This window comes from Myotis davidii, unplaced genomic scaffold, assembly GCF_000327345.1.
Source record: "Myotis davidii unplaced genomic scaffold, ASM32734v1 scaffold2712, whole genome shotgun sequence".
NCBI classification, from domain to species: domain Eukaryota; kingdom Metazoa; phylum Chordata; class Mammalia; order Chiroptera; family Vespertilionidae; genus Myotis; species Myotis davidii.
Window position 1 is genome coordinate 90,918 of NW_006283997.1, and position 24,479 is coordinate 115,396.

General features: G+C 38.8%; 1 protein-coding gene across 2 annotated transcripts in view; it reads right to left on the bottom strand.

Moving 5' to 3' along the window:
* Positions 1–24,479, bottom strand: part of LOC102768675 (sister chromatid cohesion protein PDS5 homolog B) — a 96,624-nt gene that overhangs the window by 71,130 nt on the left and 1,015 nt on the right. Inside the window, exons 2-6 of one of the 2 annotated variants that reach the window (XM_015568044.1) lie at positions 22,588–22,714; positions 19,537–19,740; positions 16,012–16,098; positions 15,809–15,906; positions 15,041–15,167 (exon numbers count right to left, since the gene is read on the bottom strand). In XM_015568044.1, coding sequence (XP_015423530.1) covers positions 15,041–15,167; positions 15,809–15,906; positions 16,012–16,098; positions 19,537–19,740; positions 22,588–22,714 — 643 coding nt within the window. Of the gene's footprint in view, positions 1–15,040; positions 15,168–15,808; positions 15,907–16,011; positions 16,099–17,654; positions 17,803–19,536; positions 19,741–22,587; positions 22,715–24,479 lie in introns of those variants that run through there. The other variant, XM_015568045.1, reaches the window with a different exon arrangement.

Sequence of the window (24,479 nt, forward strand, 5' to 3'; positions counted from 1 at the left end):
GGTGCAATATTTGCACCCATGGAAGCAAAAGCAAAAGAACTACTTATGGATTGAATATTTTCCATGAAATTTTTACTGTCAGAATCTTCTTTTGTCATTAATCTTTTTAAATTCGCCGGGTAATCTGGAAAACGTATATCATTTGGACAGACTTTCCCTTTGATACAACATCGAGTAATTATCCCATTGGATGGTTTTTCATCAGAGAAATTTAGTGATAGGCAAAATTGACATCTAACAGTCATTCCACCACAACTATGTTCGAGGATTGCATCCTCATGAACTCCATTTTCGCTGAGAAGGCAGTTCCTACCGGTATTCGTAGTGCTTGTTGATGACTGCTCTCTCGACATATTGTGTCGCCACGGCCTTCTTTCATCTTCAAAGGCACGCTGGTCTTTAGACATTTTCTGTTGATAACGCTGGTGTTTTTCGGCATCAGAACGGCGTTTTTCCAGTAACTGGTGTTCAGATACATCCTGTCACAGGCACTGCCTTCTTTCAAAATCAGGCACACGCAGCTCTGCAAACACTTTCTTTTGATAACGCCGGCATCTTTTGGCTGCAGAGCTACATTGTATCAACAGTTGTTCTTTAGACATAATCCCACCTCTCTACTGTAGTGGTCTGATATGCAGATGAATGAGAGTCCTGTCTATCAGGCCGCTGAGAACTGTCAGACCAATGACTGATTCTGTGGGGGTGAGACTTCCTCCTCCCTGCTGTCAGTTACCACAGCTTTGATGAGGAAGCTGGGGTGAGAGAGGGAGCCGACCCCACCAATCCGCCCTCTCGCTCTGCTCTATGTCCAGCAGTCTCCTGCTCTGGCAAGTCCTCTAAAACTCCCACTCTCTGCCAACAAAGTCCCAGGAGTCCACAAGCGTGGCTAGGTGCTGGCGGCTGTGCCTCCCCAACCGGCGAAAGTCCTGGAAGCCCGCATGCATGGCTACGGCCTCACCTCCCAGGGCCGGGAAAGGTCCTGGGAGCCTGCAGTCACAGCTAGGTACTGGCAGCTGCGCCTCCCTGACCAGCCAAAGTCGCAGGAGCCGACGGACGTGGCTACAGCCTCGCCTCTCGGGGTCGGCGAAAGTCCCAGGAGCCGCCTCCTGGGGTGCTTGACACCTGCATATTCAAATTAACCGACATATTTGTCAGATAATTTGCAAAGTCACTCGGACTGGCTTGTGGGCGTGGCTTGAGTATAGCAGAGGGACGGTTAATTTGCACGTGTCTCTCTTATTATATAGGGTTATACTGAATTTTATCAAATGGTCTTTTCTGCATGCACTGATATTTATTCTCTTTGATGTTACTTTACACAAATATCTTAATTTACTGCTAACATTTTCTAATGTTAACCCATCCTACAATCCTTAAAAAAAAAGAGCCAATTTTGCTTTTTATCAATATTACTTTATAACATTATGGATACTACTATTATTTTTATATTGAATTTATGTTATAGTTCAAATTAAATTAGCCTGATTCTCCTTTGTTGTTTGGTTTAGTCTATCTCCCTGTGGAAATTATACACTCACTAGAGGCCCAGTGCACGGATTCGTGCACAGGTGGGGTCCCTCAGCATAGACTGCAGGGATCAGGCCAAAAGTGGCAGTCCAACACTGCCTGCCCCTCCTACTCATCCCAGCCCCACTGCGCCTGCCAAGACTGCCACTTGTTAGGCTCGCTGCTGCTCCACTGCGGTCTCCAGGCTGCAGCGGCTGTGACCCCTGCGTCTCACAGCGCTCCAGCTGTGGGAGTGCACTGACCACCAGGGGGCAGCTCATGCATTAAGCGTCTGCCTCCTGGTGGTCATTGCGCGTTATAGTGACCAGTCATTCGGTTGCTTAAGTTTTTATATCTATAACAACAAAAGTGTAATATGCTAATTATACTGGACATTTTTCTAGACAACCTTCTGGACAAAGCCAGGGTTGCGAGGGCTAAGGTGGCCACTGCGGTGGGCGGGGGCTGAGGCAGTCACCATGAGAGCAGGGGCCGAGCCCCTTGCACGAATTTTGTGCATTGGCCAGCTACAATTCTGTGAATCATTCCTTTCTTTCTATAATCTGCAAAGCTTACTGAATATAAAGTTATATGTCACTTAAATGGTTAATAGAAATCTCCTGGTGTTAAGTTTAAATTCTTTTGTGGTCAGTTTGAGTACTGCTGCTGATGCTATTATTGTTACTACTAGAAGCCTGGTGCACGAATTCATGCATGGGTGGGGACCCTCAGGGTGGCCTACGGAGATCAGGCACCAGCTTGCACCCCCCAGCCTCACAGCCCCACCTGGCACTTCGCCTTGGCCTGATGCCACTGTCTCAGCTGCTCCACCATCCCGCCTATGGGGCAATTGGTCAGGGCCCGGCTGCCTGCCCAGCTCCCTCAGCGTCTGGGAGCCTGGTGGCAGCCCCACACCGAGTCAACGCAGCTGGTTGCAGTCTGTGGGGCAATCAGGCCCCCACTTGCATCCGCCTTCGCTTGGCGCCATCCGCTCACCTGTTCCACCATCCCACCACAATCCCACTCTCATCGGGACCCATCAGGGACGGCAGCACCTCCACTGCCACCCACTGCCAGCACCACGTTGCTGACACCCACCTTGTTCCGCAACGGCCACTGGTGGTCAGTGCACATCACAGCGAGCAGTTGAATTCCTGGTCAAATGACCACCGGAAGGGACAATTTGCATACTAGGTTTTTATTATATAGGATTGTTAGGAAAGAAGAATTTTTTTTATGGACAGATTTTTTTAAATATATTTTATTCATTTTTTTTTTTTTTTAGAGGGGAAGGGAGAAGCAGAGGGATAGAGAGTTAGAAACATCAATGAGAGAGAAACATCGATTCAGCTGCTTCCTGCACACTCCCTACTGGGGATGTGCCCGCAACCAAGGTACATGCCCTTGACTGGAATCGAACCTGGGACCCTTCAGTCTGCAGGCTGATGGTCTATCCACTGAGACAAACTGGTCAGGGCAATGGACAGATTTTTAAATAAATTTCTTTTATTGGTCAAAGATTAAGGTTTTCTCTTTTGAAACAAATTCGGAAAGTTATACTTCCAGTAATTTGTTTAGTCTAATTCCAATATGTCTGCATAAAATGTTGTTCATATCGTCTTTGGATCTTTATTGTCGGCTGTTCCGCCTTTCATTCTAAAACTGTATATGTATTGATACCATCTCCCTTTTTCTGATTCACCTTGTCAAGGGCTTGCCTACTTAATATACTTTTCAAATTACCAACTTTGGGTTTTTATAGCATGTCACCATGTTTTCTATTCCTTACATATCTTGTATACTTTGATATTTTTATAACTTCTCGAATGGGCACTTAAACATTTTAAGCCCGGCTGGCGTGGCTCAGTGGTTGAGCGCTGACCTATGAACCAGGAGGTCATGGTTCGATTCCTGGTCAGGGCACGTGCCCAGGTTGCAGGCTCAATCCCCAGTAGGGGTGTGCAGGAGACAGCCGATCAATGATTCTCTTTCATCGTTGATGTTTCCAGCTCTCTTGCCCTCTCCCTTCCTCTCTTAAATCAATAAAAATATATTTTTTAAAAAATATTTGAAGTTGATTCAAGTTTTAATAACATCATTAATGATTATTTCTAAATATATTATAATTGCCATTATGATTTATTCTTTTGACAGAATCAGTATGATTGCTAAACTTTTTAGTCTTATGTTTCATACCCTCAATATTCTTACAAACTATTGGTCTGATTTATGCTCACTAAGAAACGTGTTACAATCACCCACCAAACTGTGACTTTGTTTCTTTCTCTTTATATTTATCTTAATTTATGCTTTACATACAGTAAAACTTCGGTTCTTGAACTTAATTGGTTCCAGATGGCTGTTAGAAAAGTGATTTGTTCAAAAACAAAATTAATTTTCCCATTAGAAATAATGTAAATTAAATCAATCCATTCCAGACCTCCAAATGAGTCTCTGCTTTAACCTTTCTTATATACAATACGTCTAGTGTACTGTTTAATCTATAAATAAACACTTTAAAAGCAAAAAGAACATGAAACATAAATGAAAATTTAACAGAAGGAAATGAAATGTACAGTAAGAAGTGGTGACACTGTACATATTAAATAAAAATAAGCAGCAACAAAGATAAACATAAACATGAAAATAACCACAGCACAATTTCCTGAGAGGTTAACAATGCAAGATTTAGCAGCAAACTGTTTCATACTTATGCATTCTCTCCTTTGTTGCCTAAGAGACATGTGACTGATCATACAGGTATCAGCATAAAAGGGTTGTTGGGTCAAGAACCTAAATTTTGTTCAACAATCGATACATTTTTCCCCCCATGAACAACTCGGTTGATAACTGAATTGTTCGAGATAAGAGACATTCAAGAATCAAGGTTCCACTTTATTTTGAGCTTATGTAAATACAAATTTAGGTATCTTCTTGCAAACTAAGCCATGTTACAAATCTGTTCTTTACCCAGTAAAAACTATTATGTCTAATAGTAATACAAGCTACCTCAGTTTTCTTTCAGTTTGCATGTATCTGGCAGTCTTTTTTCTATCCTTTTATTTTTCAACATTTTTGTGACAGTATTTTTGTTATGTCTTATTAACAATGACCAGCTAGGTTATTTTTAATCTAATCTGACAATCTGCCTTTACATACTAAATTTGGGCAATTTACATTTATTATAATTCTTTTTCTTGTAAGCCTTAAATTTTTAACTTGAATACTTCATTTTAAGTTCAAAGATAATCAACAGCTCGATACTCTTGATGATCACCAAAATCCTATCACTCACGAACTCTATTCAAACTTTTTTTAAAAAAATCCTCATACACAGATGTTTATTAATTTCCAAGAGAGGAAGGGGAAGAGAGAAACATCAATGTGAGACAGAAATATTGATCGGTTGCCTCCTGTGTGCGCCCAGACCCAGGACTGAACCAGCAACCTAGGTAAGTGCCCTAACCAGGAATCGAACCCACAACCTTTTGGTGAAGGGGTTGACACTCCAACTTTCTGAGAAAACCCAGCCAGGGTTCTATTCAATCTTATATGCTATTTGTATCCAATGTTTTGAGATCATTTTCTTAATCCTTTAATTAATCATTACTAGTATAATCATTATTGCTCTAGGTGTCTTATTATATACTAGAGGCCCAGCGCACAAAATTCATGCACAGGTACAGTCCATAGGCCTGGTCTGTGATCAGGGCCATCTTCCCCAGCTGCCCGCAGCCTGCCCCACTCCCCGCCGCCACCCATCCCCGGTTGCCTGTTCACCATTAGGTGATTGGTGCCTGACGGCCAGGGGAAGGGACCAAGAGGTCAGCTGTTCCTGCCCATGCGCTGGCCCTGCCCATCCATGGGTGGCCATCAGGCAACTGGACCCTGCTGGCCAGGGAAAGGGACCAAGAGGCGGTCAGTGCGCCTCAGTGACTGGTCCAGCGATCGTTCTGCCATTGGGGTCAATTTGCATATTACCCTTTTATTATAGGATAGAGGCTTGATGCATGGGTGGGGAGCGGCTGGCCTGCCCTGAAGGGAGCCCCAGATTGGGGTGGAGGGCCCCCACTGGGGGGCGGGGCCGACCGAGGTGAGGGGCTGCCAAGTGTTTGCAGGCCGGCCATGCCCCTGGCTTTTCAGGAATGACGTCTGGAATACATCTGGTCTATCCAGCCTAAGTAGCATATTACCCTTTTATCAGTATACACTAGTGGCCCGGTGCACAGATTTGTTGTGCACATTGAAAGGAAATTAATTAGAAGAAATATTTTAATGTCACTATTCGCCCTTTCTCTATAGCAGAAGGGTCAAAGATGAAAGAAAATTAGTAAACTGCATACCAGCAAGAGCTTTATATGTATCGTGCATGCGCGAGTCAATGTTTATTTTTCAATTGCCCAGTGCATGTCATACGTACTGGCTGGTCAGTCCGTCAGTTGGTCAGACAGTTGTATGGTCAGTCACTTAACCTTTTATATAGAGATCTTATTTAGAGGATTTCTGTGTTCAATATTTTTTGTACCTCACTCCGTTTAAATTCAATTTCCATCATTCTAAAGTGCTCACAAAGCAGTTCTTTCAGGAAGGATCTATTGGCAAATGAATACTTAATGTCTTAATTTCACTCAAATTAGATATGAATACACACCCACAATTTATTTTATCTTAGCACTGTAGAAATAAAGTTCCATTATCTTCTGTCATCTATCTATGCTACCAAAAAGTCAGCAGTTTAAACTTTATTCCATGGTTAATGATTATGTCTTTTACTTCTGGATGGTTTATAGGTTATTAACGTTTTGGCATTCAACAACTTCTCCAGTATGTGCTGGGACTGTAATTTATTTTTATTTATTCAACTCATGAGACTTTATTCCCCCAACACACAAATTAATTTATTTCATCAATTCTGCAACATATTAAGCAAATTTCTATTTCAAAATCTATAAAGTACTATTTGTTGCTTTGAAATCACTATTAAACATATTAGACCTTTTTATCTATCTTTTATGTCTTAGCATCTTTTTTGTTTTCTTTATCTCACTGTGGTTATAAAATTTCCTCAGATCGATCTCCCAGGTTTCTAAATATCATTTATAACCCAATAAATATTTTAATGATACTCATTTTTTCATTTCTATTTTTTCCCTAACTTCCTTCTCCTCCTTTCATATATATACTAGAGGCCTGTTGCACGAAAAGATTCCTGCAATAGGCCTTCCCTTCCCCTGGGTGCCAGCACCGGTATTCCTTCTGCACCTGGAACCCAGGCCTTCACTCCGGCCGGAGCCGCCTTCCAGTCTTAACTTAGCTGCTCAGGCAGCCAGAGCCACCTTCCAGCCTTTCACTGCTCCGGGGACCGAAGCCGCCTTCCACCCTTAACTTAGCTGCTCCGACAGCAGGAGCCGCCTTCCAGCCTTTCACTGCTCCGGGGACCGAAGCTGCCTTCCACCCTTAACTTAGCTGCTCAGGCAGCCAGAGCCGCCTTCCAGCCTTTCACTGCTCTGGGGGCCGGAACTGCCTTCCAGGCTTAACTTAGCTGCTCCAGCGGGTGGAGCCGCCTTCCAGCCTTTTGCTGCTCTGGCAGCCAGAGCTGCCTTCAGTCTTCGCTCCGCCTCTTGGCACCTACATATGCAAATTAACCGCCATCTTTCTTGGTGGTTAATTTGCATATTGCCCTGATTAGCCGATGGGAAGCGTAGTGAAGGTACGGTCGATTACCCTTTTTGTCTTTTATTAGATAGGATATGGCTATTGTGTTTTTTAGGTTCTTCTTTATGTCTTTAATTCTTTTAAGGATGTCATCTTTAGTCTTTTCAATGTATAAAATGGTATGTCTTATAAATCTAATCCTAGCGTGACGTCATAGGAATGGCAGCGTGAGAGCGCACTATGAGTTCGCCCCCTTGAACTTTCAACAAGTTAACCAACTATAATTCAACAAAGAAATCCCCATTCAACACAGACGCAAGTCTGGGAGACCCATGCATTGAAAGATCTAAAGGTGGGCAACCAGGAATAAAGGGGAAGATGTGAGGAAAGCGCAGAAGGCCACAAGAGACAGCCGTGCAACCTGAAGCTCCCGGCTTGGCCAGGAGAGGGGAGAAAGCCAGCAGTAGCAGGCACTTCCTTTGGCTGGAATGGTGAGGGAGTGAACAGTGTCTGATTCAGCAGACGCCTGACAGACCAGGTTCTCTCATGGGGCTCTCCACTCGCAGAATGGGCAGTGATGTTTCAGACAAAGAACCTAAACCACAGAGCCCTGCTGCCACTTGGACTCCCAAAAGTAGCCTCCCTGGTGCCCTTAGAGTCGTGTCTAGGAGCATATTATATGTAAACTAAGAGCTAATGCAGCAGAAGCACTGTTTCCTCTGTGACTCATCCTCGACAGTGCTTGGGATGGAGTCGCCTATATGGTGAGTAAACAAAACCCACCCACAAGCAGCTCGGCTATACTGTCTTATGGAGGTTCAAGACTAGGAGATAATGGAGCTAAAAGAAATCTTGCAATTCAGCACCATCTACTGGAAAATAGAAAGACCACTTCAGGAAAAGCTTCTATTGGCCATACTTACAGGGAGATAAATGCCTAGACAAGTGATATTGGCAAATACCATGAATAACCATGATAACGAGAATGACCAGAAAGAAAATGAAAAATCCTCAGGAAGCAAGCTGGACACAAGGAAATATGTGATATAAATGACAGAGATTTCAAACTGTGGTTCTGAAAATACTCAACGAGATGTGAGAAAATGCACTCAGGAAAACAAATCAATGAATAAAACGACTACTTTACCAAACACATTGAAATTTTAAAAAAGAACCAACCAGAAATCTGAGAAATAAAGTATGCAATTAAGGAAATTAAGAGTGAACTAATAGCACAGAAAACAGAGCCAACCAGATGGAGGAAAGAATTAGTGATATCAAAGATAGGAATCTAGAAATGACACAGAGGGAAGAAGAGAGAGAACTGAGCACAAAGAAAAATGAAAGAGCTCTATGAGAACTATCAGACTCCATCAGAAAAAGAAATATTAGGATTATAGGTATTCGTGAGGAGTAAAAGAGGGAACAGGGAACAGAGGCTTTATTCAAACAAATAGTGGATGAGAACTTCCCAAACCTATGCTAAGAACTAGATCCTCGAATCCAAGAAGCACACAGAACACTAGTTACATCAACCCAAAGAGGCCCTCTCCAAGGCACTAAGTATTGAATCTGTCAAAAATTAATGACAAAGAAAATATTCTCAAAGCAACCAGAGAAAAGAAAGAAGTGACCTACATAGGAAAACCCATCAAAATGTCATTCAACTTCTCAGCAGAAACTCTAAAGCCAAAAGAAAGTGCAACCAAACATTTAAACGTCTGAAATAGAGAAATTACCAGCCATGAATAACATATCCAGTAACATCATCCTTTAAATGTGAAGGAGAAACAAAGATGATCCCAGACATATAGAAGTTGAGGAATTTTATCACCAGAACACCTCCATTGCAGGAAATACTCAAGAGAGTTATTATATATATACTTGAAACTAAGAACATAAGGTCACAACACTAAGAGTAAGATCACCAAAAAACGTACAGCATAAACAGGGGTAGTTTGTGGCAACAAAAATATAAACGGAGAGGGGTTAAAGGTATAAACTGGAAAAGGAGGATGAAGAGCAGATGCACTCAAAGAAAAAAATAGAAAAACTATAGTATATATACAGGTTTATTTTTAATAAACCTAATAGTAACCTCCCACAAAAATCCCTAAAACAGAACACAAAGTGTAAAAAAAAAAGAAACACAGAAAAGAAGTACGAAATACCACCAAACAAAAATGACAGAAAAACAACAGAAACGAACTAATGGAGGCACAGAGATACCAGAAAACAGAAGATAAAATGGCTACAGTAAATCCTCATACATCAATAATTACCCTAAATGTAAATGGTCTAAATTCACCAATAAAAAGGCACAGAGTAGCAGAGTGAATCAAAAAACAAAACCCAACCATATGCTGCCTGCAAGAGACACATCTAAGCTGCAAAGACAAATTCAAAGTAAAAGGGTAGAGAATAATTATGCAAGGAAATAGCATCGACAGAAAAGCAGGGGCAGCCATACTTAAATCTGACAGGATAAATTTAAAGAAAAACAAATAATATAAGAAAAAGATGGACACATCCTATCTAATAAAAGAGAAACATGGTAATTGGCGTATGACCACTACCCTTCCTATTGGCTAATCAGGGAGATATACAAATTAACTGCCAGCCAAGATGGCGGCAGACAGCGAGGCAGCTTGAAACTAACATGAGGCTTGCTTGCTTCAGTGACAGAGGAAACCAACGTTCCCCGCCTGCCTTGCAGTGCTCTGAGCCTGCAGTTTGAAACATTTTAACAAATATAGAAGCTAAACAAAAACCCCATGAACCCGCTTTAAGCCAGCCCGGATCTCAGAGCTGGAGTTGATACCAAGATGGCGGCAGACAGCGAGGCAGCTTGAAACTAACATGAGGCTTGCTTGCTTCAGTGACAGAGGAAACCAACGTTCCCCGCCTGCCTTGCAGTGCTCTGAGCCTGCAGTTTGAAACATTTTAACAAATATAGAAGCTAAACAAAAACCCCATGAACCCGCTTTAAGCCAGCCCGGATCTCAGAGCTGGAGTTGATACAGAGTTTCAATGATATAGAACAAGTCTGGGCGATACTAGGTTGACGCGTCCCAACCCCCTCATCAGCCCTGCTCTGTGTGTGACAGGGTGCGGCGCCACAACCCCCCCACGGGCCCTGCTCTGTGTGTGGCAGGGTAGAGTCATAACCTCCCCATCGGCCCTGCCCTTAGTGTGACAGTGGCAGTGCCCCAATCCCCTGATCGGCCCTGCTCTGTGGGTGATAGAGGGTGGTGCCCCAACCCCCAATCCGCCCTGCTCTGTGTGTGACAGGGGGCGGTGCCCCAACTTCCCTATCGGACCTACTCTGTGAGTGACCGGGGGGAGCTCCTCAACCCCCTGAACAGCCCTGCTCTGTGAATGACAGGGGGCAGCTCCCCAACCCCCGATCAACCCTGCTCTGTGCGTGACAGAGTATGGGGCCCCAGCCCCCCTGATGGGCCCTGCTCTGTGCGTGTCAGGGGAAGCGCCCCAACCCCGATTGGCCCTGCTCTGTGCGTGACATGGTACGGAGTCCCAACCCCCCTGAATGGCCCTGCTCTGTGCGTGACAGGGGGCAGTGCCCCAACCCCCCGATTGGCCCTGCCCTTTGCATGACATGGGGTGGCGCTGCAACCTCCCCATCGACCCTGCCTTGAGTGTGACAGGGGGCGGTGCCCCAAGCCCCCAATCGGCCCTACCCTGAGTGGGACTGTGGGTGGAATTGCAACCTCCCAATCCACCCTGCTCTGTGCATGAAAGGGGGCGGCGCCCCAACTCCCCAATCGGCCCTGCTCTGAGCCCGCCTAGGGGCTGCACCTAAGGATTGGGCCTTCCCTCTGCCACCCAGGAGCAGGCCTAAGCCAGTAGGTTTTTATCTCCCGAGGTGTCCCAGATTGCGAGAGGGCACAGGTCAGTCTGAGGGACCCTCATCCCCCCGTGAGTGAACAAATTTTTGTGCACCGGGCCTCTTGTCTATAATAATAAAAGCATAATATGCTAATTAGACCGGACGTCCTTCTGGGATGAAGCCAGGGCTGCATTTGTGGGATTGAGTCAGCCGCAGCTAAGAAGGCCTGCTCTTGCACAAATTTCATGCATAGGGCCTCTAGTTATAATGATAAAGCAGACACTACATCAAGAAAACAACACTTCCCAATATATATGCACCCAACCAGGGAGCATTGAAATATATGAAACAACTATTCACAGAACTAAAGGGAGAAACAGATCAAAAGACATAGTTGGGTCCTTTAATACTACATTGACAGCTCTAGAGAGATCAACCAAAGAGAAAATCAATAAAGAAATATTGGCGCTAAATGAAACACGAAACCAAATAGACATAATTGACATTTACAGAACCTTTTATCTCAGAACATGAGATTATATATTCTTCTCCAGTGCACATGGAACATTCTCTAGGATAGACCAAATGTTGATTGGGTCACAAAACTAGCATCCACAAATTCAAGAAGGTTGAAGTTATACCAGGTTCATTCTCCAACCATGATGTCTTGAAATTAGAAATCAACTGCAAAAAGGAAGTAAAGAAACCCAAAAATACATGGAGACTAAAGAATATGCTCACAAAAAAATGACTGGGTCAAAGAAGAAAGAAAAGATGAAATCAAAACATATATAGAGACAAATGAGAATGACAATACAACAGATCAAAACTTCTGGAATACTGTGAAAGCAGTAATAAGAGAAGTTTATCTCATTACAGGCCTATCTAAAAAAAAAAAAAAAAAAAAAACAGAAAGAAAAGAGAGCAATCCCATGTAAACAGCCTTACATCACATCTTAAAAAACTAGAAGAGGAAGAACAAAAGCAGCCCAAAGTCAGCACAAGGAAATATAAATTACAGCAGAATTGAATGAAATGTAGAGAACAAAAGGATTACACACAAATTTTAATAAAACAAAGAATATTAGGAAAGGCTATATGCCACCAAATTCAAGAACCAAGAAGAAATGGGTAAGTTCCTAGAAATATATAACCTTTCTAGATTAACTCATGAAGAATTGGACATTGAAACAACCATCAAAAACCTTACGAAAAAACAAAAGTCCAGGGGCAGTGGCTTCACCAGTGAATTCTACCAAATGTTCAAGGGAGACATAAAACCTATCCTTCTCAAACTTTTCCAAAAAATTGAAGAGGGAATACTTCCTAACATGTTCCATGAGGCCAATATAACTCCAATACCAAAACCTGGCAAAGATAACACACACAAAAAGAAAACTACAGACCAATATCTCTGACAAATACAGATGCAAAAATCCTAAATAAAATACTAGCATATCGAAAGCAACAGTACAACCAAAAAATAATACATCATGATCAAGTGGTGTTCTTTCCAGTGGCACAAGGATGGTTCAACATCAATCAATCTAATCTAATATACACATTAACAAAAGAAAGGATAAAAATCATGTGGAAAAATGGAAAAATATCCCATGCTCATGGATTGGAAGAATCAACAGTTAAAATGGCCATATTACCCAAGCCAATATACATATTTAATGCAATCCCTATTAAAATCCCAATGTCATTTTTAAAGAAACAGAACAAGAAATCATTAGATTTGTATGGAACTACAATAGACCCCAAATAGTCAAAGCAATCCTGAGAAAAAAAGAACAAAGCTGGAGGTATCATGCTGACTTCAAATTATACTACAGAGCTAGCTATGAAAATGAAAACAGCATGGTATTGGCAGAGAAAAAGACACAAGATCAATGCAACAGAATAGATCCCTGCTATAAAACCACATGTATAAAGACAGATATTTTTGACAAAAGAAACAGAAACACACAGTGGTGTAAAGACGTTCTCTTCAATAAATGGTGCTGGGAAAACTGAAAAGCCACATGCAAACAAATGAAACTGGATTGCAGTTTGTGCCCATGTACAAAAGTTAATTCAAAATGGATCAAAGACCTATATATATATAAAACCCAAAGCAGTAACTAACATAGAAGAAAACAGGTTTCAAATTTATGGACCTTGGTTGTAGAGAACCTTTTATGAATTTTATTCCAAAGGCACAAAAAGTAAAGGCAAAAATAAATGAATGAGACTATATCAAACTAAAAAGCTTTTGCACCTCAGAAGAAACTGACTGCAAAACAAAAAGGCAGCTAACCAGATGGGAGATAATATTTGCAAACAGTCGCTCCAACAAACGTTTAATTTCCAAAATATATAAAGAACTCATAAAACTCACCAAACAAACAACCCAGTCAAAAAGTAGGCAGACGATCGAAAATACACCTCTCCCAAGAAGACATAGGAACAGCCAACAGATATATGAGAGGATGTTCAATCTCACTGGCAATTAGGGAAATGCAAATCAAAAATACAATGAGATACCACCTCTCACCTGTTAGAGTGGCCATTATCAACAAGACAAGCAATGACCAAGGGTTGGAGAGGTTGTAGAAAAATGGGAACCCTCATTCACTGCTGGTAGGAATGTAGACTGGTACAACCACTATGGAAAGCAGTCCAGCAACTCCTTAGAAAATTAAGAATAAAGCTACCAGAGGACTCAGTAATCCCTCTCCTGGGTATATACCCAAAAATCTTGAAATCATGTGTTCATGAAGATATATAAGCCCCTATTTTCATTGCAACATTACTCACAGTGGCCAAGACATGAAAACAACCAAAGTATCCTGTGATAGTGGACTGGATAAAGAAAATATGGTACATATACACAATGGAATACTATTCAGCCATAAGAAAGGATGGAACTTCAGAACATTATGATAAGAGAAATAAGTCAGTCAGAAAAAGCTAAGACTCATGTAAGTTCACTCATTTGTGGGAGATAAAACTGAAACTCATGAACACAAACAGCAGTGTGGTGATTGCCAGAGGGAAGGGGGTCCTATTATATGATAACAGGAGAAGATTTGACTTTGAGTAGTGGGCACACAGTATTTACAGATCTTATAACATAGAAACCCACACCTAAAACCTCTATGTTCATGATTACCAATGTCACCCCAATAAATTGAAATTTTTTAGAAGTTAATTTCTTTATATTAAAAAAGCAAACAAGCAACAACAAAAAAGATCTAATACTGCTATGTGCAGTGTCTGGGTTTCAGCACTTAGGAACTATTTTAAGCATTTGGAAATTTTGCATTATGAGGTCATTTTCACTGAAGCATTAATTTGTATGAATACTGTATAGCTATAAACTTAGATTAAATCTTGCTAGAAAGAGTTTAAGTTTGCATAGATGTTTATACTGGTGATTCTTGTGGCCCTCTCTTTAATCTTGATCCTTCATGAATCATAGAATCATATTTTCAACTGCTTACTGGAAAGTTAGTTATTTTCATGATCATAGTATCTCCCCTGCCAGGTAAATATGGAAAATGAGTTATTCTCAAAGAAAAACACACACACACATATTCCCTTTGATTAACATCACTGAAGCAAGAAATACTGTCAGCAATATATCCTCTATCTTCAAATTAGTAGAGGCTTCCCTTTTAATTTCACCCCTCCTCTTAATCTACACTAGGGCCTATCTGCTCACAGCATCTCCCAATACAAAGTTATATAATAGCATTTCAATATCTATTAAACTCACTTCTTGAAACATATCTCATTCAAAACTAAGTTATTACAGATCAATTTTATTGATTTGTAACATGAACTAAATTATTTATTTTCATTACATTTGTGACTAATATTGTATCATTTTTATTAAACACAATTAATATTTACCAATATCAATGAAACAAATTCTCCAACACTAAAGTAAAAGGGTTAGGGTAAGTTGTATTTAGAACAAAAGCACAAATTCTAGGCCTTAACATTAACAGGCTTTAGATATTTTCAGTATATATTGCTACTTACCTTATGGGCAGGGACCAGATTTACCAAAACTGTATCCAAAAGCTCCTGAGATACTGTATCACCTTCACAAATAATGGAACTCATGAGGTCTACCATGTGCATATGAACTTTCTGATTGTGGCCATTGCTGAAATTCAAAATAGATATTTATGGTGTAACTAAAATATTCATTATTTAATCATAACACTGTACTAATAAACATTACACTTTATAGAAAAGATACTAAAATATTAATTATATCAAATTCTATATATTCATTTAAAGCTTCCCTGGCTCCCAAATCTTATAATAGTATCCAAAATCTTTTTTTAAACTACATTTCCTGGATTACTTTTCCCTAATTTTAACAAGTCTCAAAATCAAAAGTAATTAACTCAAATGCAGCTTATATTTAACTTCAGAAAATCAAATTGTTTTGCTGAAATTCATTATAGTAATTTTAAAGAACACACAAATAGTTCAACTATTCACATGAATTAAGGAGTCAGTAACACATAAGTTAATAAAAAGATAAAAATATAATCCAAGAAATATTTTTATATTGGGTATAGATTGCCTTAATGCTACTCTTGTATTATTTTCTACATCACAAACTTGATTAAGTTATATTTGTTTTTTAAAACATCTATAGAAATGTTAATGAATTCTTAAATTACAACTCTTACTTAGCCTTCCAATATTTATAACAAACACAGTTTAAGCAGATTCATCTGTAAGTTAAAACCCTTCATATTTAAAAAAGTTATATTCCTAATAAAATAAACTTACTTTATAACTGAAAATAATGTTCTGTATAACTGTGTAAAAATTTCATTGCTATCTTCCAACTCAAAGCATATGTTATATGACTTGACCCAAGCAATGTTCTAAAATAAGAGGTAAAAAAGATGAAAGATAAACACTTTAATTAGTGCAAATATAAAAGCACAAATAATTTAAAATGCCATTTCAAGATATAATATATTGCTTACCTCAAGTAAATAAAAATACCTATTGAATTGTGGGCTCTTTGTATCCTCTAACCCCTTCAACTGCCTTGTTATAAACATAAATATATCCTTAAAAAAAACACAAAGTATTGTTTAGATTATAGAATGCTAAATTAAAATATCCAATGCTAAAGCTAATTCAGCACTGGTATCTATCCTAATAAATTATAAACAACCAAAAAAAATTGCATTAGGCTGAAATTTTTTAAAAGGACATCATCATATGAAAATACCAATTATCTTACTACCCTTCATATGAAAATAGAAAATCATTTACCATAATCTTAAAGTAGAGAAAAACTTCATCTTACAGCAAGTTAAAAAAATACACCTAAAAATTGAGTGAACTAAAATTTATTTTAACTTTATCAGAATAAAAGAGGTAGCAATGACTGGGAATTGATCAGCTTTGCTAGAACAGCACCTATGTATGGTAATTATATAGCAAGAACACAATTTAGGAGCCTTAAAATTCCAAAATGAAATCTCTACGTAAAAAGACAATAGATTACAGAAGCTTAGAAATTTTAAAAAGACCCTTAAGAAGTTAACTTTTAAGCTTCCTATCTAATTGTTATAATTATTTGTTTCTCCCCACCAGTTTTCAATCTATCTCTATTCCTTGCTTTCTATTTTTGGGTTCACTCCCCACCTCTGAGTGGAGGGGGGGCGAGGGGTGACGGGTGGGAGGAAATGAGTTCATGTGTCTCTCTCACGTGAATATCTCTCTCTCTTTATCTCTCTCCCTCCTTCCCTTTTTCCCTGGGCCCCCACCCCCTGCTAGCTCCCTTCCACTCTCTCTAAAAAGCAATGGAGAAAATATCCTCTGGTGAGGATTAACACCAACAAAAGAAGGAAAAAAAGTTTCCCTTAGAAGTAAAATGATAAACAAGCTTATTTTTAAAAGGGAAGAAATGAAATATGCTGATGACGAAGTATATTTTCAAGAAAAACACTATCAAAGTACATCCTTAAAAAATGGTTACTATGACAGTACTGTGCAAAATATGTCTATAAGAACTGTCATGTTGACTACCTGAAGATGGAAAGGCAACAGTCATTTATAATTTCTCCAACAATCAGTGACCTAAACGTGAAGTCAGGTGTAAAGGGTTTTCTCTATGACAACAATAAACTGACAGTGGAAAGGTGAGAATCAAAGTGTCACAATTTTCTATTATTATTACTATAGACAAAGAAAATTATAACTTTGATGCAAATAGAATGTCTTGGTTGTTACTCGATACTTAAAAACACCCTCAAAATGAATATTTTATAAGTACTACCCCAATAAAATGAAAAAAGTATTTATAATTAAGACCCAAAAAACAGACCACAAAAAATAAGATGCCCTTATTTTTTCAGCTATGAAGTAATCCAAAGACTCTAAACCAGGGATGGGCAAACTTTTTGACTCGAGGGCCACAATGGGTTCTTAAACTGGACCGGAGGGCCAGAACAAAAGCATGGATGGAGTGTTTGTGTGAACTAATATAAATTCAAAGTAAACATCATTACATAAAAGGGTCCAGTCTTTTTTTTTTTTTTTTAGTTTTATTCATTTCAAACGGGCCGGATCCAGCCCGCGCGGGCTGTAGTTTGCCCACAGCTGCTCTAAACTCAACTCTTCAATGTTATTCTCATATATTGTCCAGATATGTTGCTATTCTTTTGGGAGAACTTTTGATCACCCTGTAGCCTTGACATAGGTCAGATTATGAAAAATGAGAAATCCACAATAGAGGTAGAAAAAATCATGTAGCAGCACTAAGTTACACTTCCCTCTTCATGAGAATGCCAATAAGACACCTGGTGAGGAAGAGCCACAGTCAATCAAATACAATCACTCCTTAAAACAATTAAGCACTTCCAAATGAGACGTTCAAATTAGAAGTCAAGATATACACCTGGGTGTACAACTCCACAGACCAGCTCACATTAGTGAAGTCTCTGATCATTCTCAACTCTTTCAACGTTCAATTCCACTTTTAAGTAACAAATACTTGCTCCTACCACCGCCATCCTGAGATTCTTTCACCAATTAAAATGTAAAACAAGTAAATCCATCTAGTTTAGGCATTCCATACTGAAATTTGGCAGACATGATCAAATAAGCAGGTTCTTCACTCCAATTATCAAGAAGCAACTGCATAAATTCAAGAATCAAGTCTTGGTTGTTTTTCACCACAGTAAAACCCAGTTCCTGACACATAATTAAGATCAATATTTGTTAAATAAAATAAACCTAAATTGACTGCTATTTTTTCACACTGGGTATTAATAATCATCCCATGGATTCATTCTCTAACCAATTTGTCATAATTATCTTTTACTGTGTCTTTTGCTGTCAATTTTTTCTAATTTTCTCCCTAACCTACTTTATTCATTTTTCTTACTGTATGCTATTTCTACAGCTAGATTAATCGCGCTATTCTACTTTTCTCATCTTTAAAGATTTACCATGCATAAGGCTTTATTTACAACTACTATAACTAGGTCTTTTTTTATTTCATTAAAATTTTGTTCGTATTATTTTCTTCAACACAATTCACATCACACCTCACATCTTACATTAAATGGATTAAGATTCATTCATATATATATATACATATATATATACATATACATATACATATACATATACATATACATATATATATATACATATACATATACACATATATATCATGTTTTTATTGATTTTTAGAAGAGAGGAAGGGAGAGGGAGGGAGGGAGAGAAGCATCTATTTGAGGGAGGAACCCTGTGCACAATCGCACAGCCCTGCCCACCCACATGTGCTTTACTGCACCGGCCGCCAGCCTTGCTGCGATAAGAGCCTGTGGGCTGCGGGGGAGGGACCAAGAGGTGCTCCATGCACTTCATGGTGACCGGTTGTTTGGTCGTTACAGCCACGGGCTTTTTATAATATAGATTTAGGTTTTTACTGGATACTGTCTTTTAAATAACAAACATGGTCTTTAACATGGATCTTCAAAAGAGAAAATAATTGTCCCCCAAGTAATATGGAAATAAAGCTAATGATGACATAAAAAGTATAGAATAAACACCAGAAACTGTTTTCTAAAAGCAAGTACTTAACGGGGATAGCATTATGGGGAGGAAATAAGTTCTAAAGAAAACAGAGCCGAAACCGGTTTGGCTCAGTGGATGGAGCATCGGCCTGTGGACTGAAGGGTCCCAGGTTCGATTCCGGTCAAGGGCATGTACCTGGGTTGCGGGCACATCCCCAGTGGATGTGCAGGAGGTGGCTGGTCGATGTTTCTCTCTCATTGATGTTTCTAACTCTCTATCTCTCTCCCTTCCTCTCTGTAGAGAATCAATAAAATATATTAAAAAGAAAACAGAAGTTTAACAAAAGATTTCAGCAGCTAATGTCTAATGTCTAAGAAGCCTAAGAAATTACCTAAACACTCTAACTCCCATTTTAGTTAGAAAGATAATAGAAGTATCAGTCAATCTAGGCAGTTCTTTAAATCAGTACTTGCCTTTAGTTTATCAGGGGATGTGTAAGGAGCTTCAGGAGCATAAATCCTGAAAATATCAGCCAGGCAGCAGGCTACTAGTAGGCGAACATCTTTATCAGGATGCTTGAGAAAAAAGTCTGAAGCCAGATGTAAAGCCAGGTTTAAATAAAGCTCCTTTTCTTCTTCAGAGTCCTGGTCCATATCCATGAAAGTTTTCACAACCATCTATACAAAAACACATTAATCAAATAATGAAATCCTTCATGTACAAATAAAGTTGAAATAAAAGCCGTATTAATTGCAAAGGTTAAACTTCCAATAAATATACTTTTATTTTTCCCCTGGAAGTGTCTACCTGAGAGAACAAGATCCTTATAAAGCTATAGGGTAAATAACTTTTCTTTAAAAGACTAAGTAAAATACTTTTAATTTACGCATACCTGCTAACCAGATTTTAAAAATTTAAAGCTACCCTTACACAGTGCTTCTGATCTCACTGATACAACTGGAATAAAAGGAGTATGTCTCTTCTCAAAAACAGCATCCTCTTAAAATAATATATCTAATCCTTTTAAGAGAAAAGTATACCTCTAAAGAAAAACCTAGAATGACAATTTACTTTTCCATCTAAGCCATAAACCACTCCAGATACATGGATTAATATATTCAGCTAAAAAAGAATATGTAAACAGATTCAAGAAAGGATGGCAAAAATGCATCCCCAAATGTGAAAAAGCTATCCTGAGAGACTACTATAGCATCCAACAAAATATTTCTTGTGCAACAGTAAAAGATAATATGATATGTATAGTTCATTAGTAGGACTCAATAGCATGTATAGAATGAACCTACCAGAAATGGTTCCTTTTTCAAAAACGTTTACATAAAAGAAGTAGGATAAACTTAAGAATGGGGAGAAACAGCACAGTTTGAATTCTGTGAAGAGCTTTCTCTAATTTCCGTACTAGTAGTTATGATGAACCCTCAGTCTACACTATTACCACTTCAAATAAAACAAACTTGCCTAACTTGACATAGCACAGGAAAGGAGACCATCTGGCATCCACTAGGTGGTGCTGCAAATACTAATCAACAACCAAGGCTAGCCACCAAGTATCAATGTCTAGGAATTGGTCTTGGAGACATACTGCAAGAATTTCCACTCTGCTGTAAAGCTAGACTTCTGAGTAATAAATGTCCAATGTCTTACTGAATTCTCAGAGCAGCCGTGCGAAACTGTTCCTCACAGAGTAGACCCTCAGTTCTATTATGTCAGATGCCAGAATCAACAGTAGAGTAATTCTTCCAGATGAGCACTACAGTTTCAGGGTATAATGTCCAGATTACTCTCCTAACTTTTTAATTTTATTACTTTCAAGATATATGCCTTGATGGCCTAGTGTATTATGAAAAGGGACAAAGAAAAAAAGACCTATATGGAGAGAACTATTTCTTTCTCTAGTGACATCTTACATATTAACAAATTGTTATAATTTATAAAACTTACAGCTGTACTTGGACATGTCAAAAATTATTATCATCCCACACCAAATCCTGTTTATATTTCTCTAAGAAGTTTGCTAAAATAATGTTAAGTGTAAATTAGGAAAATTAAAGAAGATAAATTATATTAATCAGAATACAGTTGGGCATAAATGTCTACAAAAATAATGAAAGCATACTACAAATACTAAATGTAAGCACTATACAAAATATTCTAAGGCTAACAAGTAAGTTTACTTAAGAGCTAGATAAGGGGGAATTCCTCACTACTGTCTACAACTTAAATAGTGTTACAAACTTAACAATAACTCATATGAGTCCTCTGAATTAAAAAAGATGTTTGAGAAAATAATATTTCTAAAAGTCGCTAAACACTAATCAGCTTATAAGTGTAGTCTCTGTGTTTAACATAAGTTTCTTAGGAAACAATAGGGTTGTTTACCTATCATTGCTGAAATACAAACAAATATGAGGAAATGAATGTATATGTTTCCCTAAAAATTCTGTAGTCAAGAGAACATAGATACACAGAAAACAAAACAAAAGAAAACCCGATTCAGAATTGTAGCTTTACCATTTTTAATAAGATATATACTGGTTCCTAACTAGATAAAATATCCACAAATTGGGAAATTGAATCTGCTCAAAGATGTGTTTGCTTTTGAATAACAAGCATCTGATCTTTGACATCCTAAAATTTTAAGCATAAAGTCTATAAGACTAAGACTTTACCATGAAATTTAGAGTAGTATTTGTATCAGGGTCCTTTTCTTATAATAAAAACAAACCACGCATCAATAGCTATAAGACAGTGCTTTGCTTTAAAATTCCTGGGCCTTCATTGATTAATTATGGCAAGGTTTTTTATCTTGAAATAAGTAAATAATGACCTATCAAGTAAAATAAATGACTCAGTTGATTCAACCAAGAGGGGGGAAAAACACTCAAAATTTTAAAAAATCTGAACTGGTAAATCAATTTAACATTCTCCTTGGCCACTCTCTTCCTTTAACCATTTTAACAATCAAGAGACCATCACTGACATGAAGGAAAAGGAGAAATATTATTCAAACACATATGAAGAGACTCCAGCCATAGAATGACGGCCTCAGCTATAGAAGTTCACCATCAGTGTTGATTCATTCACACAGGTCAAAGCAGAGAGAAAAGATACAGTAAAGCTCTTTAACCCACCCTTACATAACTTACGAAAAAGTAAAATATAGCCTGAGTATTCAGAACAAAAATGTGAAACTTCCTTTCTCATATGTGAAAACTTTCTATAGACAAAAATGAATATGAATATTGTGGATTTGTTCTTTATGCTCAACTATAGTAGGCCCAAGAAAATCTGAGCCTCACCTTTCTAATTGCTCTCCCATTAACAATAGCTAAGAAACACTACAGTTCTTTACTACCGCCACTCTCTGAGATCCTTTCCCTCCCATTCCCTGCTTTGATTTGCTTTTTAAAGTTACCCTAACAAGATACAGCACTAATCAAGCCCCACACCCTTAAAGGGATTTCGGGGGAAAAAAACAAAAAACGAACCAAAACCAGTTTACTCACCTTTAACCGTCTCACCATCTCCTCTTTAGATATTTTATCTGAGATTTCCTTGACACCAGGAGGATAAGTAATTTTTCCATCATTGGTCCTTGTCTTTGAATGAGCCATGATGGAAATATTTTTACCCCTAAAACAAGAAAGTGATTAGTTGCAAACCAAAAAGTTAAAAAATATTCACAATAAACATGAGAAGTAACATTCCTAATTTATAGTAATTCACCTACCTAATTAATGAAAAGCATTTTATTGAACATTTCCCAAAATTTTTTTTCATTTTCATTAGTGGCAAGCGAGTTTATTTACACTAACCCTCCAACTACAAAAACTAAAAATGACAAAAAATGTGCAAATTAGGTATATTTTTAAAGTGCCATAAATTTATCTGTTCAAAATCTAAGACAATATAGAAACCCAGGGAAGTAAATGGAGCACTGGAGCATTACACTATATTCACTTATGCCCATTGGACACTTGCCAACCCTGAAAAATCTAGAGTTCCGTTTTGGTGTTCTTATGGGGCAAGGAGAGCAGGAAAATCTAAATCTGTTGAGGTAGAATGTCAAATAAGAGATCTCCTGACATTAATGTGGAATACTACGCCATCCCCCAAAAGATAACATCTGCAAAAAAACACAAAAAAAGAATAGATCACAAGTAAAATGTGCCCTTGCCCCCATCACCACCCACAGGCGACAGCAAGGAAGGCTGCCTTGGTACTAAATAAAAAACTAATACAAGGGAGCAAGAGCTCATTAGTGTTGACCATGGGTCTTGCACATTTACTGAGGTTCACATTACCTAAGTAGTCCAAAGAACCTCAACAAATGAACTCAGTGACCCCCTTATTGGTTGTACCCCCAGCACCTAATATAAATAATTCCAAGGCCCTGCCAGCATCGCTCCGTGGTTAAGCACTGACATATGAACCAGAAGGTCATGGTTCGATTCCTGGTCAGGGCACATGCCCAGGTTGCTGGCTCAGTGCCTAGTCTGGGGTGTGCAGGAGGCAGCCCATCAAAGATTCTTTCTCATCATTGATGTCTCTGCCTCTCTCTCCCTCTCCCTTCTTCTCTGAAACTAATAAAAATGTATTTAAAATAATTCCAATTCCTGCCTAGAGGAGAGCATGTTCATTCTATGCCTTAATGACATTTTTAGGACAGTGAACATTACCAAGTCAAAAATAACTAAGTGCCTAAGGAAACAAGGCAATATGAGCAACAACCAGCCGAAATATCAGATGTCAAGAACAGACCCACAAACAATTCGGATATTATAATTATCAAACAGGTTACAAAAGTACTATCTTTATAATTTTAAAGAAATAAAAGACAACTCTGAAATCTCTATAAGGAATAAAAATTATAAAAAGTAAATTAAAATATTTGAACAAATAATAGAACTTCTAAAAATGGAAAAGTAAAGAACTGAAATTAAAAATTCAATGGATAAGTTTATCTACACTAATAAAAGAGAAACATGGTAATTGGCGTACGACCGCTACCCTTCCCATTGGCTAATCAGCGAGATATGCAAATTAACTGACAGCCAAGATGGCCACCGGCAGCCAGGCAGTTTAAACTGAACATGAGGCTTGCTTGCCTCAGTGATGGAGGAAACCAACGTTCCCCGACTGCAGTTAAGAAACTATGTAACAAATACCACAGGACTTCAGCCAGCAGGATCGCAACATTGTATGCAAAGGCCAGAAACCTACCTTCAGCAGCGGAGGCCTAAGAGCTGGAGCCAAGCCTCAAGCTAAAGCTGGCCCAGAATATAAAAAAAAAAAAAGGAAAAAAGGAGCGGTTGGGAGCTTCAGTCACCCCAGCCTGAAACCAGCCCTCAGCCCCTCACCCAGACTGGCCAGGCACCCCAGTGGGGACCCCTACCCT